This window comes from Macrotis lagotis, chromosome 8 (assembly GCF_037893015.1).
Source record: "Macrotis lagotis isolate mMagLag1 chromosome 8, bilby.v1.9.chrom.fasta, whole genome shotgun sequence".
Lineage (NCBI taxonomy): Eukaryota > Metazoa > Chordata > Mammalia > Peramelemorphia > Peramelidae > Macrotis > Macrotis lagotis.
The window spans coordinates 84,227,281-84,239,837 of record NC_133665.1 but is presented as its reverse complement, the minus strand read 5'-3'; the positions used below and the strand labels follow the sequence as shown (position 1 = coordinate 84,239,837).

At 32.2% G+C, this 12,557-nt stretch overlaps 1 protein-coding gene across 2 annotated transcripts in view; it reads right to left on the bottom strand.

The window, feature by feature from the left end:
* The window catches only part of CNTLN (centlein), a 585,894-nt gene that overhangs the window by 156,197 nt on the left and 417,140 nt on the right, over positions 1-12,557 (bottom strand). For both annotated transcript variants that reach the window (XM_074197564.1, XM_074197563.1), the window contains exons 14-15: positions 8,068-8,159; positions 1,357-2,228 (exon numbers count right to left, since the gene is read on the bottom strand). In XM_074197564.1, coding sequence (XP_074053665.1) covers positions 1,357-2,228; positions 8,068-8,159 — 964 coding nt within the window. The remainder of the gene's footprint in view (positions 1-1,356; positions 2,229-8,067; positions 8,160-12,557) is intronic.

The window sequence follows — 12,557 nt, the reverse complement described above, 5'->3', positions numbered from 1 at the left end:
TTTATAGAATGGGGATAGACACCAACAGCTTGAGAAATTTTGAACAATTTAAATTGAAATATACCTTAAAGAAAAGGATAACTCCTAGTTAGGATGTTAATAAAATAAGTATTCACCCAATCTGGAATCTAATACTTTCCCAGGAATACACAGGCAAAATGGTGAATTGTCCACTTCATAATGGAATTCACTGCTAGAGAGACTTTAGAGATTAACTAGTTCAATTTAATTTTACAAAGGAATAAGATTGAGGCAAAAAGAAGACCAATTATAAAGTCACACAAAAGGAACAAGTCTTGTTTCTTATTATATTTCCCTTTCCTGAGCCTAGAAAGTTGAACCAGATGATATCCAAATCTGAAATCTATGGTTATATAAAGAACAACTTTTAACAGAATGGCCCACAATGATACCAAAGTTATAAAAAAAACCTAGCCCAACACTAGCAGTAATCTTTCAAAAATTAAATTATGATTAAAAACTAAATCTCTATAGTATTAAAACTGGTTCCTTTGAAATAGTATGAAAAATTAGAGATCAAATTTGTTAATTCATTTTGAGTATAGGATAAAATATAAAAGTGATGAGCTAAGATCATTAAAAAACTACCTACTCTTTTGCCCTTGTGGATTTATTGTGCATATGTATCTATGAACAGAGATTAGGGAAGGAAACATTATAGATCTTTAGTGTATTCCTGTTGCCATTCACTGGGGGCTATATGATTCAAGACTGGAGAGCTGTACCATGATAACTTTAAAGAACTAATTTTTTACCATCATTCAATTAAAGTTAGTACAATGACTGTGTATAAAACATACATGAAATAATTAGTGAAGATGGTTCTTAATTTAAAGGATGTTAAACAGCTTGTAGACATCTGGTAACAAGCTGAAATGGGTCATTCAAAATTTATCTAACTAAATTAAGGAGGAAAAAATGTTTCTCCTCCTGGGTCGGCATGTCACAAGATAACTAAACCGACTTAGTAGGCTTGCCTGGGAATCCTTAGCTGTCAGTGGTGAATATGCAAAGGGCCAGCAAATTAAATCAACCTGCCAAACTGTCAATTTCAAGCCTCATGACTGCATGAAAATAGCATCACTGGAAGAAATCAAGCATCGCCTTCTTTTGGGCTTCCTGGCACCTATTCAAATACTCATGCAGTTGTGGCTAATTTTGCATGCAAATTTCAGTCAATAAGCTCAGAACAAGACCTCCCAAGATATTTCAAAGGATCTGACAGTATTTTTTCTGAATACCAAATCGACAGTAGTTGAAATTCAATCTCCATTTGCTAGTGCTTTACATATGCACACTGTCCCCTCCAAAGAGCTAAGTTAATGAGAGCCGTACCTGCTTTCACTCATATCCTCCCAGTCGTCCTTACAGTTCTCAAACATATTGCTTATAACCTTGATGGACTGATTGAGAAAAGCCTGGGGACGTCCCGTGGCACCTTTTTTCTTGGCTGCTTTAAATTTAACCTTGGTGATAGTTGTCTTACATTGTCTACATTGTTCAGTGCTCACCACTTCCAGAGTGGGCTCCTTAGGCATAGCTTTGTCCAGAGACAGCTGAACTGGCTGCACTTGGGGCTGAGCTAGAGACTGTACTCGTAGCTGTGCTGGTAGCTTTACTGATCGCTGTCTTGGTAGTTGAGCTGAGAGCTGTTCTGGTACCTGAGCTGAGAGTTGTTCTGGTAGCTGAGCTGGTAGCTGAGCTGGTGGTTGAGCTGGTAATTGAGGTGGTAGTTGTTGCATCTCTTGCATCAGTTGCATTCTCTGCAACTCCTGAATTTGTTGAGCCTTAGGAATTTGATTTGTGTCCTTTTCTTCTATGTGATTCCTCAGCTTTTCATTTTCTTTTTTCATCTCATTAATTTCTGCTGCTTTTTTCTTCAGAGACTCTGATACTTTCTCCTTCAGAAAACTGACTTCTGACACTTGTTCTTTAGGAGGCTTGACTTCTGCTATTTGCTTTTGTAGGTCCTTCATTTCCATCTCCAACTCCCTGACCTTGAATTTAAGAAAAATTCTGTCTCTTTCCAAATCTTCCTTTTCTTTCTGTAGATGTATTAGCTCTTCTTCTTTTGCTTCTGCATCATCTTGCTGTTGTTTACAGGAAAATTTCATTCCATCATTTTCTATAGTTAACTTTTTATTTGCTTCTTTCAGCTTCCTTGATTTTTTTTCAAAAGCTTTCAGTCGTTTTTCCAAATCAACTACCTAAAACAAAAGTGAATAAGATTTCATTTTTCCCTTGTTAAATCCAGAATTGTGAGATCACTGTAACTTAAAATTCAAAATAAAACTGGAATGATTAATGAATATTCTAAGTGTGGGTAGATGAATACATTCTAACATGAAAAAATGATAAAACTGTTGAGCAAAGAGTAAGTAAATGGCAAATGAAGGTAATAATATTCTAGATAAAGTGAAACAGCAGAATAATAAGTTAAGAGATACTGCTAAGATTGATACTACTTTGGCTATCCATACAATTTATTGTTAACAATATTTTCATAATGGAAAAACTATCAACACAAGTAAAATAATTTGAAAACATATCCATGAGTTTTATATTATATGTATATCACAAAAATGAAATCGTTTTCATGAATTTGAAATTTAAAATGCACTGCAAAGCTGACAAAATGACTAAACCCAAATTTAATAATCTTAAAATATGATCTCAATAGTGCTTATGATTTTTTAAAATGTATTCAAATACTTCTTCCTAATGCTGTTATATATCTTGGGCATATTTTCTTTTTAAAACATTTTCTAGCTGGGAAGACAGACACATTTGATACCTTCTTTTTGCTGTGATCTGTCAAATGTTTGAGATCTAGAGAGAAATTTCAAACATAACCAAATCCAGATCTTTCATTTTACAGAAGAGAAAATAGAAGTAAGGAAAAATAAAGTGACTTTTCCAGGATGACATAACTAATACATGCCTAAGGGATTTGAATCCCAGTTTTCCTAGTACAAGGTCCAATGTCTTGACCATAGTGTACAATGCCTTCATTTTGGCTGTTTAGGTACTGTAGAATACTACTTTTTTTTGTCTGAAACTCAAAAGTTTTAGTCTGTCAGCTAAAATAGTCAAGAGTTGAGATTAATTATGTAACTAGAGTTTCCTCCCCAAAGTCAATTATCTAAATCATTGATATTGGTTGTCTAAAATGTCTCTTTTTTTTTTTACTAAAAAATTAAATCGACTCCTGATTTTCATAAGTTGAGTAAAACTACATTTGAACAAGTCAATGGAAATATTTCATAATTAAAGGCAAATGATTTTAGATTTATCTTGTCATCACAGAGGAGAAAGGTTGATTGCATTTTTGGTTCAATTCAGTGCGGCTTTACTTAAATCTGGAGAAGTTGAACCCTTGATTTCTTAGGTTACCAGCAGGTAAGAGGGATATAATTTTATCATTATTCTTATCAGGAGTAGATGATTAAGTATAAAGTAGAATAACAATAACAAGCTCAGCCTGATGTGAACTAATCTCTCCAACAAGAATAAGGACTAAATGTGATTTCAGTGATAAAAGAAACTTCTTCTATCATTTCAAGTCAATATCTTCTCTTCACTTTTCAGACAACTGCTTATATCACCAAGAATTAAGTAACTTGTTCAAGGTCACATAGTCAGCATCTGGATTTAAGGTCAGCTCTCTATTCACTATATCATTCTATCAAATAAAGTATAATGAATTTATCAAAATATTTTTAGAGGATTCTATATATACTCAGATGCATTAGAGACCATTAAATTTACTCTGAAGTACAGGTGTACAAAAGAACACGTACAAAAAATACATATCTACTTCCAGAATTTCCATTACTAAAATGCTTTACAAAAAAAAAAAAGACTGGTTTCTAATTGATTTTGTAACAGTGTCTCTCCTAAGAAAAAATGGTTGGTTGCTAATAGAGGTTAGTTACTAATTAGATTAAGTCAGTAATACTCTTAACAATAGTGATTCCAGAAAGTTATTAGATTTTCTAATTACATTACTGATGAGGAATATTATATAATTTCTAAGAAGCAAATTTCCATAATATTACTCCTTTTATTATGTTGTATCCTTTGAATTGTTGACAGGGACTTGGTAAAAGAAGCCACATGGCATAAAGAATTATCTTCCTGAATTGTAGGACAGACCATGTTACTCCCTCCTATCTCCAAAGCACACACACACACACACACACACACACACACACACACACACACACACACACACACACACACACACACACACACACACACACAGTCCATAAATTCCTGAGTCTGGCTCTCTCTCTTACCTCCAAGATCAAAGATGAAATGATCTTTAAAGCCTCCCACTTCTCTCCATTTACAATCTTATCTTGGACTTCCTTCCATATACTTTAGATAGAGTGACCCTGATCTTCCTGCTTTTGCTCATACATGATACATGATACTGTCTTCTAACTTTATGAATTTGAGGGGCTATTCCCATCCCTGGAAAGCTCTCTGTTTTCACTTATGCCTCCTGTATTTCTTCAATAGTCAGCTCAAGATTCTCTCCCCAATTCCCTATTATACCCACTAATTGCCTTCCTTCTGAGACTTTATTTCCACTCTACGTAATATATATGTGCATAGCTGTTTGAATGTTGACTCAATTACAATGTGGGATCCTTGAGGGAAGTGATCACATTTTTTTTCACATTCTTTGTATTCCCCAGTGGTCTACAGTCCCTAGTACATAGAAAGCCTAAGTTTTTTGAACATTCTGATGATATAAGCAGCCTCATCTTTCAGTCAGGATGACCTAACAGACACTGGCCAAGTCATTTTATATCTCAGGGCTATACTTTCCTTATATGTACAATATAAAATTGGATTCTATGTGTCTGGGGTCCCTGTCAGGTCTAAATCTAGGATCACAAATCTGACATTTACTGGATCTGAATCAGAGCAAGTAGAACTAAATTTAAAGATACAAAAAAAAAAGAGGTAAAGTGGATAGAGAGTTGATCTCAAAGACCAAAAAGACTTAGGTTCAAATCCTACCCTTTTCACATATTCCCCATGTCATACTGGGCAAGATCCTTACCTTCTTTATACCCTAGACGACAGATGAAGATGAGAATTCTTAACCTGAGGTCCCATAAATTTTATAAAAAAAATTGTAATTTTTTTTAGGTTTTTTTTTTTTTTTTTTTTTTTGCGAGGCAAATGGGGTTAAGTGGCTTGCCCAAGGCCACACAGCTAGGTAATCACTCAGTGTCTGAACCCAGGTACTCCTGACTCCAAGATGTTTTTTCTATTTAATTGGTTTTTTGCAAAAAATTATAATTTATTTTAAGCATTTTTGAAAATTATTCTGAGAAGGCATCTATAGGTTTTCTTAGAAAGACAAAGAGAGAATCTCAGATACCAAGGAAATCACAATTCCAAATCATAAAATTAGTATTAATTTTCATTAAGTTAAAAAGACTTTTTCTTACTTGTAAAGAACTGGTTGACATTTTACACATCATTTAAAAGTCAAGGATGACACATTAAATATTTTGAAACTTTATAAAATTTAAATAAGTGGACAATACATTATAGATCGACAAAACTACATAGTGATATAAAGTTAATAATAGTATTACATTAATTTTGTTATATAAAAGTGAGGACACAAAACAGAACAAAACTAAGACAATATTCCTTTAGAATCTAAATGGTGATTTAAAACCTTTCACCTAGAAATACCATGTCCATTTCATTAACTAACTCAGGATAGTTAATAAACACATTCTATCAACTGAATGTCTCAAAAAATGAAGATAGATGTTATAATTATATAAAAAATATAAGTTCATTTAAAAGTGTTGCTAAAATCAAATTAGCATTGTCATTCTATATTTACTTTATCAATGAACATTAGTTTATATGTATTACCATAAGAAATCTTTTGATGTTATAAAGCGGTTCTCAAACTTGAGAAGTTGAGAATTACGAGTAAAGAGAAGGGACAGTTCATAGGTTTTAATATAATGTTGTACACACTGAAGTTCTCAGCTGAAATATAGTTTTAGGAAAGGAGATGTGGGAAGAATTGAAAGAAAAATCACTTGGCTTTTGGGCTAAAGCATGTGCAATATCAAAGATAAACTCCAAATGGAAGCAAACAAAATATGTGTTTTCTTTAAAGAGTTCACATTCAATTTTTCTTCCTTAACTAAAAAGTTTTAAATAAATTATTTTTCATGGAAAGTACAGCAAATTTCATTTTAAATAAATCATCTGATAATATACAATTAAAACTGTTACTGTCCTGATTTTAAAAAATACAATAAATGGCACATTTCAGTTCTCCTAGATAAAAATTATATTCAGTCTTGACCTAGTATACTCTTTTTTTTCTGATCCAATTCAGATTTCTTCTATAAGACAGTAATGGTCCTGTCAAAGTAAATAGTGCTACTTCAAATACAGAAAACCATCCAAAAGTTATAATCAATCCATTAATCTCATTCATCTCTATGGTAATAATATATTAATATACTTGAATATACTTGAATCAAGACCAAACTAAAAAAAGTCTTATTAGTTTCTTTAGCAGTTAAAATTGATTTTTACATTTCTAACGATTAAGGCATTTCTGATAAAATAAATAAATGGAATGAATAAATAAATAGATTTGCCTGGATTTTTACCCTATGGTACCATAGAGAAAAATATCATACTGAAGCTGGAAAACTAAGTTATATTTTTTAAACATAAATGATAAACCAGTAAAACTATGTGGTTTCCTAGATATTAGTACTCAAATAATTTCAGTTATACATTCTACCTTAAAATAAATGAACAGGAGCTTTTCTTGTACTCTATGTTATTATTTTAACATGATGTTTGTCATTCAGTAATAATGAGATGACAGCCTTCATTACCTGACCATATGGCATTGTAAGTATATGTGATTATATCATCTCTTGTAATTATTACAAGTTAATCTAAACTTATAAAAAATAGATGCAACCATGCTAATATTTTAGATTATATAATATTGTATATCTATATCTATATATCCTCTGAATATGAAAGATTTCTAAGAATCAAAGTTAATCCAGTTTGGTCAAATGACAATCCAGTTAAAGAATAAGTATATTTAAAGTATGCATTTTTATAATAAAACAAAACATATGGCAAAATACAACTGAGCCCCCTTAAGTGAACATCTGCTAACATAGCATATTTGTGAATCAAAATATGAATTAAAATATAAATATGAATCATAACATTTACTTGTTAAATGATAAAGCTCATAACAGTATCTCCCTATTAATGTTAGGCTTACTACATAGTCAGTAGGATGCACACAGTAAATGATGAACTTATAAGTAGATTTTAAATATAAAATCCAAAGAACTAAATAATTTAATTTAGGCAAATAGTTTATATTTAAAATTTGAAAAAAAGCATATCATGAAATCATAATGTGAAATCTAATATCTGTATATAGCTTTTCTTTGGCTTAGAAGCTAGATGTTTCCATACTTAACATTGTATAGCATAAAGAAGTCTAATTTTATCAGTTTAAATATCTAAGCTAAGACAATGTGCTATACCAAATGAAATGTTAGTTTCAATACTAGGAAGACCTGAGTTCAAGTCCTTTCTCAGACATATACTAGCTAAAGGCACCTTAGTAATTTGGGCAATTTAATAAGACTTTTAAGCTACAGGAAAGGTGGTGACCTATATTGGTAGAGGGAATTTCAGTTCCCTACCAGCATCAGTCCCTTTTCTTGTTCTAATATAAATAGTAATAAAATGGAATACTTTAATTTTATATCCATTACTTTTATTCTCTTCATTCTAAAATATACAAATCTATCCATCCATAAGCACAAATGTCTCAACATTTATTCCACATTCATTGACTATTGACCTAGTTATGGCAAGCCAAGTTAGTGAACTTAAATTAACTACTAACCAAAAGACTTAAAGTAATGAGCTCTAATTTAATATAATAATCTTTTATGTTGAAATTTAAATTTAATTTGTTTAGCTCTATAGTAAAGATTGATATACCTTCTGTAATGTCTCATCTGACTTTTGTTTCAGTATCTTCTCTGAGGTATCATTTTTGACTTCCTGATCTTCACAAAGTTTATAGAGTAGTTCTAGCAGAGAATAAAAAAACATATTATATCATCTCTTACTCCACTACATTATCACTGTTATTTTAAGGATATAAGTTCTATAGATGTTGTACATGTACAATTGTATTCAACATATTTCTATAATAGTCATGTTGTGAAAGAAGAATTAGAACTAAATGGGGGGAAACAGGAAAAAGAAAGAAAAAACATAAAAACTTTTAAAAAGTGGATACATAGTATGCTTTGCTCTATATTCAGACTCCATATACTTTTCTCTGGATGTGGATGATATTTCCCATCACAAGTCTTTTAGGATTGTCCTTGATCACTAAACTACTGAAGGAGCTGAGTACATCATAGCTGATCATCTCACATTGTTGCTTTTAACATGTTCAGTGTTTTCCTAGTTCTGCTTACTTCATGCAGCATCAGTTCATGCAAGGTCTTTCCAGGTTTTTTGAAGTCTACTCAGTCATGATTTCTTTCAGAACAATAGTACTCCATCATATTCATATAACATAATTTGTTCATCCATTTGCCAACTGATGGGCATCCCTTCAAATTCCAATTCTTTGTCACTATAAAAAACAACTGCTAGAAATATTTTTGTACATGTAGGTCTTTTTTCCTTTTTTATTATCTCTTTGGGATAAAGACCTAGTAGTTATATTACTGGTTCAGAGTATACAGGGTTTTGTTGCCCTTTGGGCATAGTTCCAGAATGATTGGATCAATCCACATCTCCCCCAGAAGTGCATTAGTGTCCCAGTTTTCCAGCATCTTCTCCAACATTGATCGTCTTCCTTTTTTGTCATTTTAGCCAGTCTCATAGGTCAGAGGTGGTACCTCAGAGTTGTTTTAATTTCTATTTCTCTAATCAATAATGATTTGAATCATTTTTTCATATGACTATAGATAGCTTTAATTTCTTCATCTGAAAACTGCCTGTTCATATCCTTTGAGAATTTATCAACTGAAGAATGTCTTGATTCAGTTTTCTATATATTTTAGAGATGAATCCTTTATCAGAAAGATTAACTGTGAAAATTGTTTTTCAGCTTTCTGCATTCCTTCTAATCTTAGTTGCATTAGTTTTATTTGTGTAAAAATAAATTTTAATATACTAAAAATTATTTATTTTGCAATATTTATGTTTTATAACTAGTTTAGTTATAAACTCCTCCCCTCTCCCTAAATTTGACAGATAAACAATTTCTTGTTCTCCTAATTGGCTTATGCTATCATCCTTTATGTCTAAATCCTGTCCTCATTTCTTGGAATAGGGTGTGAGATGTTGGTCTATGTCTAGTTTTTGCCATACTATTTTCCAGTTTTCCCAGGAGTTTTCATCAAATAATGAGTTCAAATCCCAGAAGCTAGAGTCTTTGGCTTTATCAAACAGTAGGTTATCATAGTCCCTTACTACTGTTTCTTTTGTACCTGATCTAATCCTATCTTCCGTGTTTGTACTTTTCTCTCTCCTTTCACATTATCCCTCCTGAACACCACCTCTCTCAATCTTCCCTCCCTTCTATCAATTCCCTTCCTTTTTTTTCTATTCCCTTTTATCTTTTCCCCCTCCCTTCTATCATTTTATCCCTCCCTTTTCTTTCCCTTTTCCCCCCTCCTATTTCCTTGTAGGATAGGATAAATTTATACCTTCATAATGTATGTTATTCCCTCTTTGAGTCAAACCTGTAAAGAGTAAGATTTAATCAATGATCATACCCTCCTTTCTTTCCTTCCACAATAATACATCTTTGTGCCTCTTCCTATAGTGTTGTTTACCTTCATCTATCTCTCTTCTTCTCACAGTATAATCCTTTTTCATGTCTTGTTTTATTCTTATCTCATACATATGCATTCTTCTGGCTCTTTGGGAGTCCCTGAGGTCTTTCCAGGGAATGTGTGGGGTAAAGACTATCTTTATAGTAACACTAAGGTATTTTTAATCACCAATATGATATCACTTCATGATCAATTTATACTCACTCCCTTTGTCTAAGAATGGACCTTTCAGTTGTTCTAATTGAAATATAATTCTCAAGTTACAAGTATTAACTTCCCATTGAGAGATGTGAACAGTTAGTCTTATTGACTAAAATGTTTTCTTTCCATTTACCTGTTTACATATCTCTTGAGTCTTATCTTTGAAGATCAAACTTTCTGTTCAGTTCTGATCTTTTTATCAGGTAAGTCTGAAAGTCTTCATTGCATCTTTCTGCTGAAAGAATATGCTGAATTTTGCAGGACAATTGATTCTTGTAATCTAAACTCCTTTGCCCTCTAGAATATCACATTCAGGCTCTATGATCCTTAAATCTTGAAGTTGATAAGTCCTGTGTAATCCTGACTATGGCTTCCTAGTATTTAAATTACTTCTTTTGGGCTGGTTGGAGTATTTTTTCCTTCAGCTGCTAATTCTGAAATTTGGCTAAAATATTCCTTGGAATTTTTATTTTGGGATCTCTTTTTGGAGGTGATGGGTGGGCTCTTTCAAAGACTATTTTATCCTCCAGTTTTAGCATATCAGTGCAGTTTTCCTTGATAATTTCTTGCAAGATATTGTCTTTTTTCGATCATGGATTTTAGGTAGATCAATAATTTGTAAATTATATCTCTCTTGGATCTATTTTCCAGGTCAATCATTTTTTCCTAAGAAGTACTTTACATTTTCTTCTATTTTTCCCAACTTTTGATTTTGTTTAATGGAATATTGGTGTCTCATAGAATCATTAGTTTCCACTTGTCCAATTCTAATTTTAGGGATTTATTTTCTCCAGCTAGCTTTTAAGTTTCCTTTTCTAGTTGGTCAATTTTAGTTTTAAAAGAGTTTTCTTTTTCAATTTGGTCAATTTTAATTTTAAAGGTATTATTTACTTTAGTCAATTTTTGTGTTTTCTTTTCCAGCTTTTCATCATTCTCCTGCATGGCTCTCATTTCTTGTCTCAGTTTTTCTTCTTCTTTTCTTCTTTGGTTTTTAATATCCTTTTTGAGCTCTTCAAAGAGATTTTTTGGATTTGAGACCAATAAGTCTTTACATGTAGGCATTTTGTCACAACTTTCTTTTTCTAAGACCCTATCACCACAATATCTTTCTAAGGTTAATATGCTTTTAAATTTTTTGCTTATTTTGAAAGTCAAGCTCTAATCATGGGGCACAGGTGGTACAATTACAAACTTATTTGTTCTGCTGGGATGAGTCCCTGGCTTTCTACTCCGCCTCACAGGTGTTCTAGTTTGTTCCCTGCCCAACTCCGTCCTACTTGTTGCACCAGTATTCTGGAGCTCAGGCTTTGTCATTTGAGCTGGGATTGGGGCTCTCATTGCTGGTGCACTGTACAAATGGTCTCCTGAGCCAAAAATCTGGCTAAAAGCCTCCTGCTGGCTTCCCAGGGCCCATACCTATGCTGGGCTGCACTTCCCTTTTGCCTACATGAAATAAATCTTTTTAAAAGTTCCTTCAAGTTACCTTGAGCTGAAAAGTTGATTTACTTTGGTTTATTGCTGAGTTCTGTCATTTTAGGATTTGTTTAGAGGTTTGCTTGTTTTTTAAAGTTGTTTTGGGAAAAGTTCTGGGAGCCTCCTTGCTTACCACCCTTTTGGCTCTCCTCTTGTCAATTCTTTGACCTGAGGTCAAACACCGTGTTGTCACTATGTATTGTCACAATGACAACACAACACAGTGACCTCTTTCACAGCTTTGTGGCACATAATTATGGATCTCTGTAGTACCATGGTTTTTTCCCCCTGCAGGATAAACTTTTATTCTCACTTCCATTCTTTTATAGACTATTCCCCCTTTGCTTTTAAGCCAAATTCATTCCTATTTTATCCATATAGTCACTACTAGCTTTATTCTGTGAGTCTTATTCCCTCTAGGAGGATGAAGGTGATTGTTTAGCAAAGAAAATAGAGAATTAGGATGGATTGAAACTTTAAATCTTTTTTTGTTCAGTGAAAAGTCATGTATGTTATGAGATAAATTACGGAAATCATTTTCCTGTAAAGTTGTGAATTCATAAAAATTAGAAACTAAAATAGCAGAGTGAACTTATATCTACAAAAACATTACAAAAAAGCAGTTAAACATTTCCTGAAAAATGCAAAATTTACTATTAACAAAATAATCTGAAAAGTTAAAAAACCTGAAATCCTTTCTCATAAATTCTAAAATCAAAATTGACCACAATTGATTAGTGTGTTATGTTTATATATTACATAAAACATTGTTGTCAAAATTTTTTATTTTCAATAATTTTAGGGAATATTAAATCTCTCAAAAAATAAAGGGAAAACCTGATGCTGAATTAGGCTAAAGTTAGACGTGTTAATATTTCCTTTAGAATATTTATTTAAAGATATAATTTTAAAACATATTTGAACGGTTTAGGTTAGTGTAAAACTCTGATTTCTCAA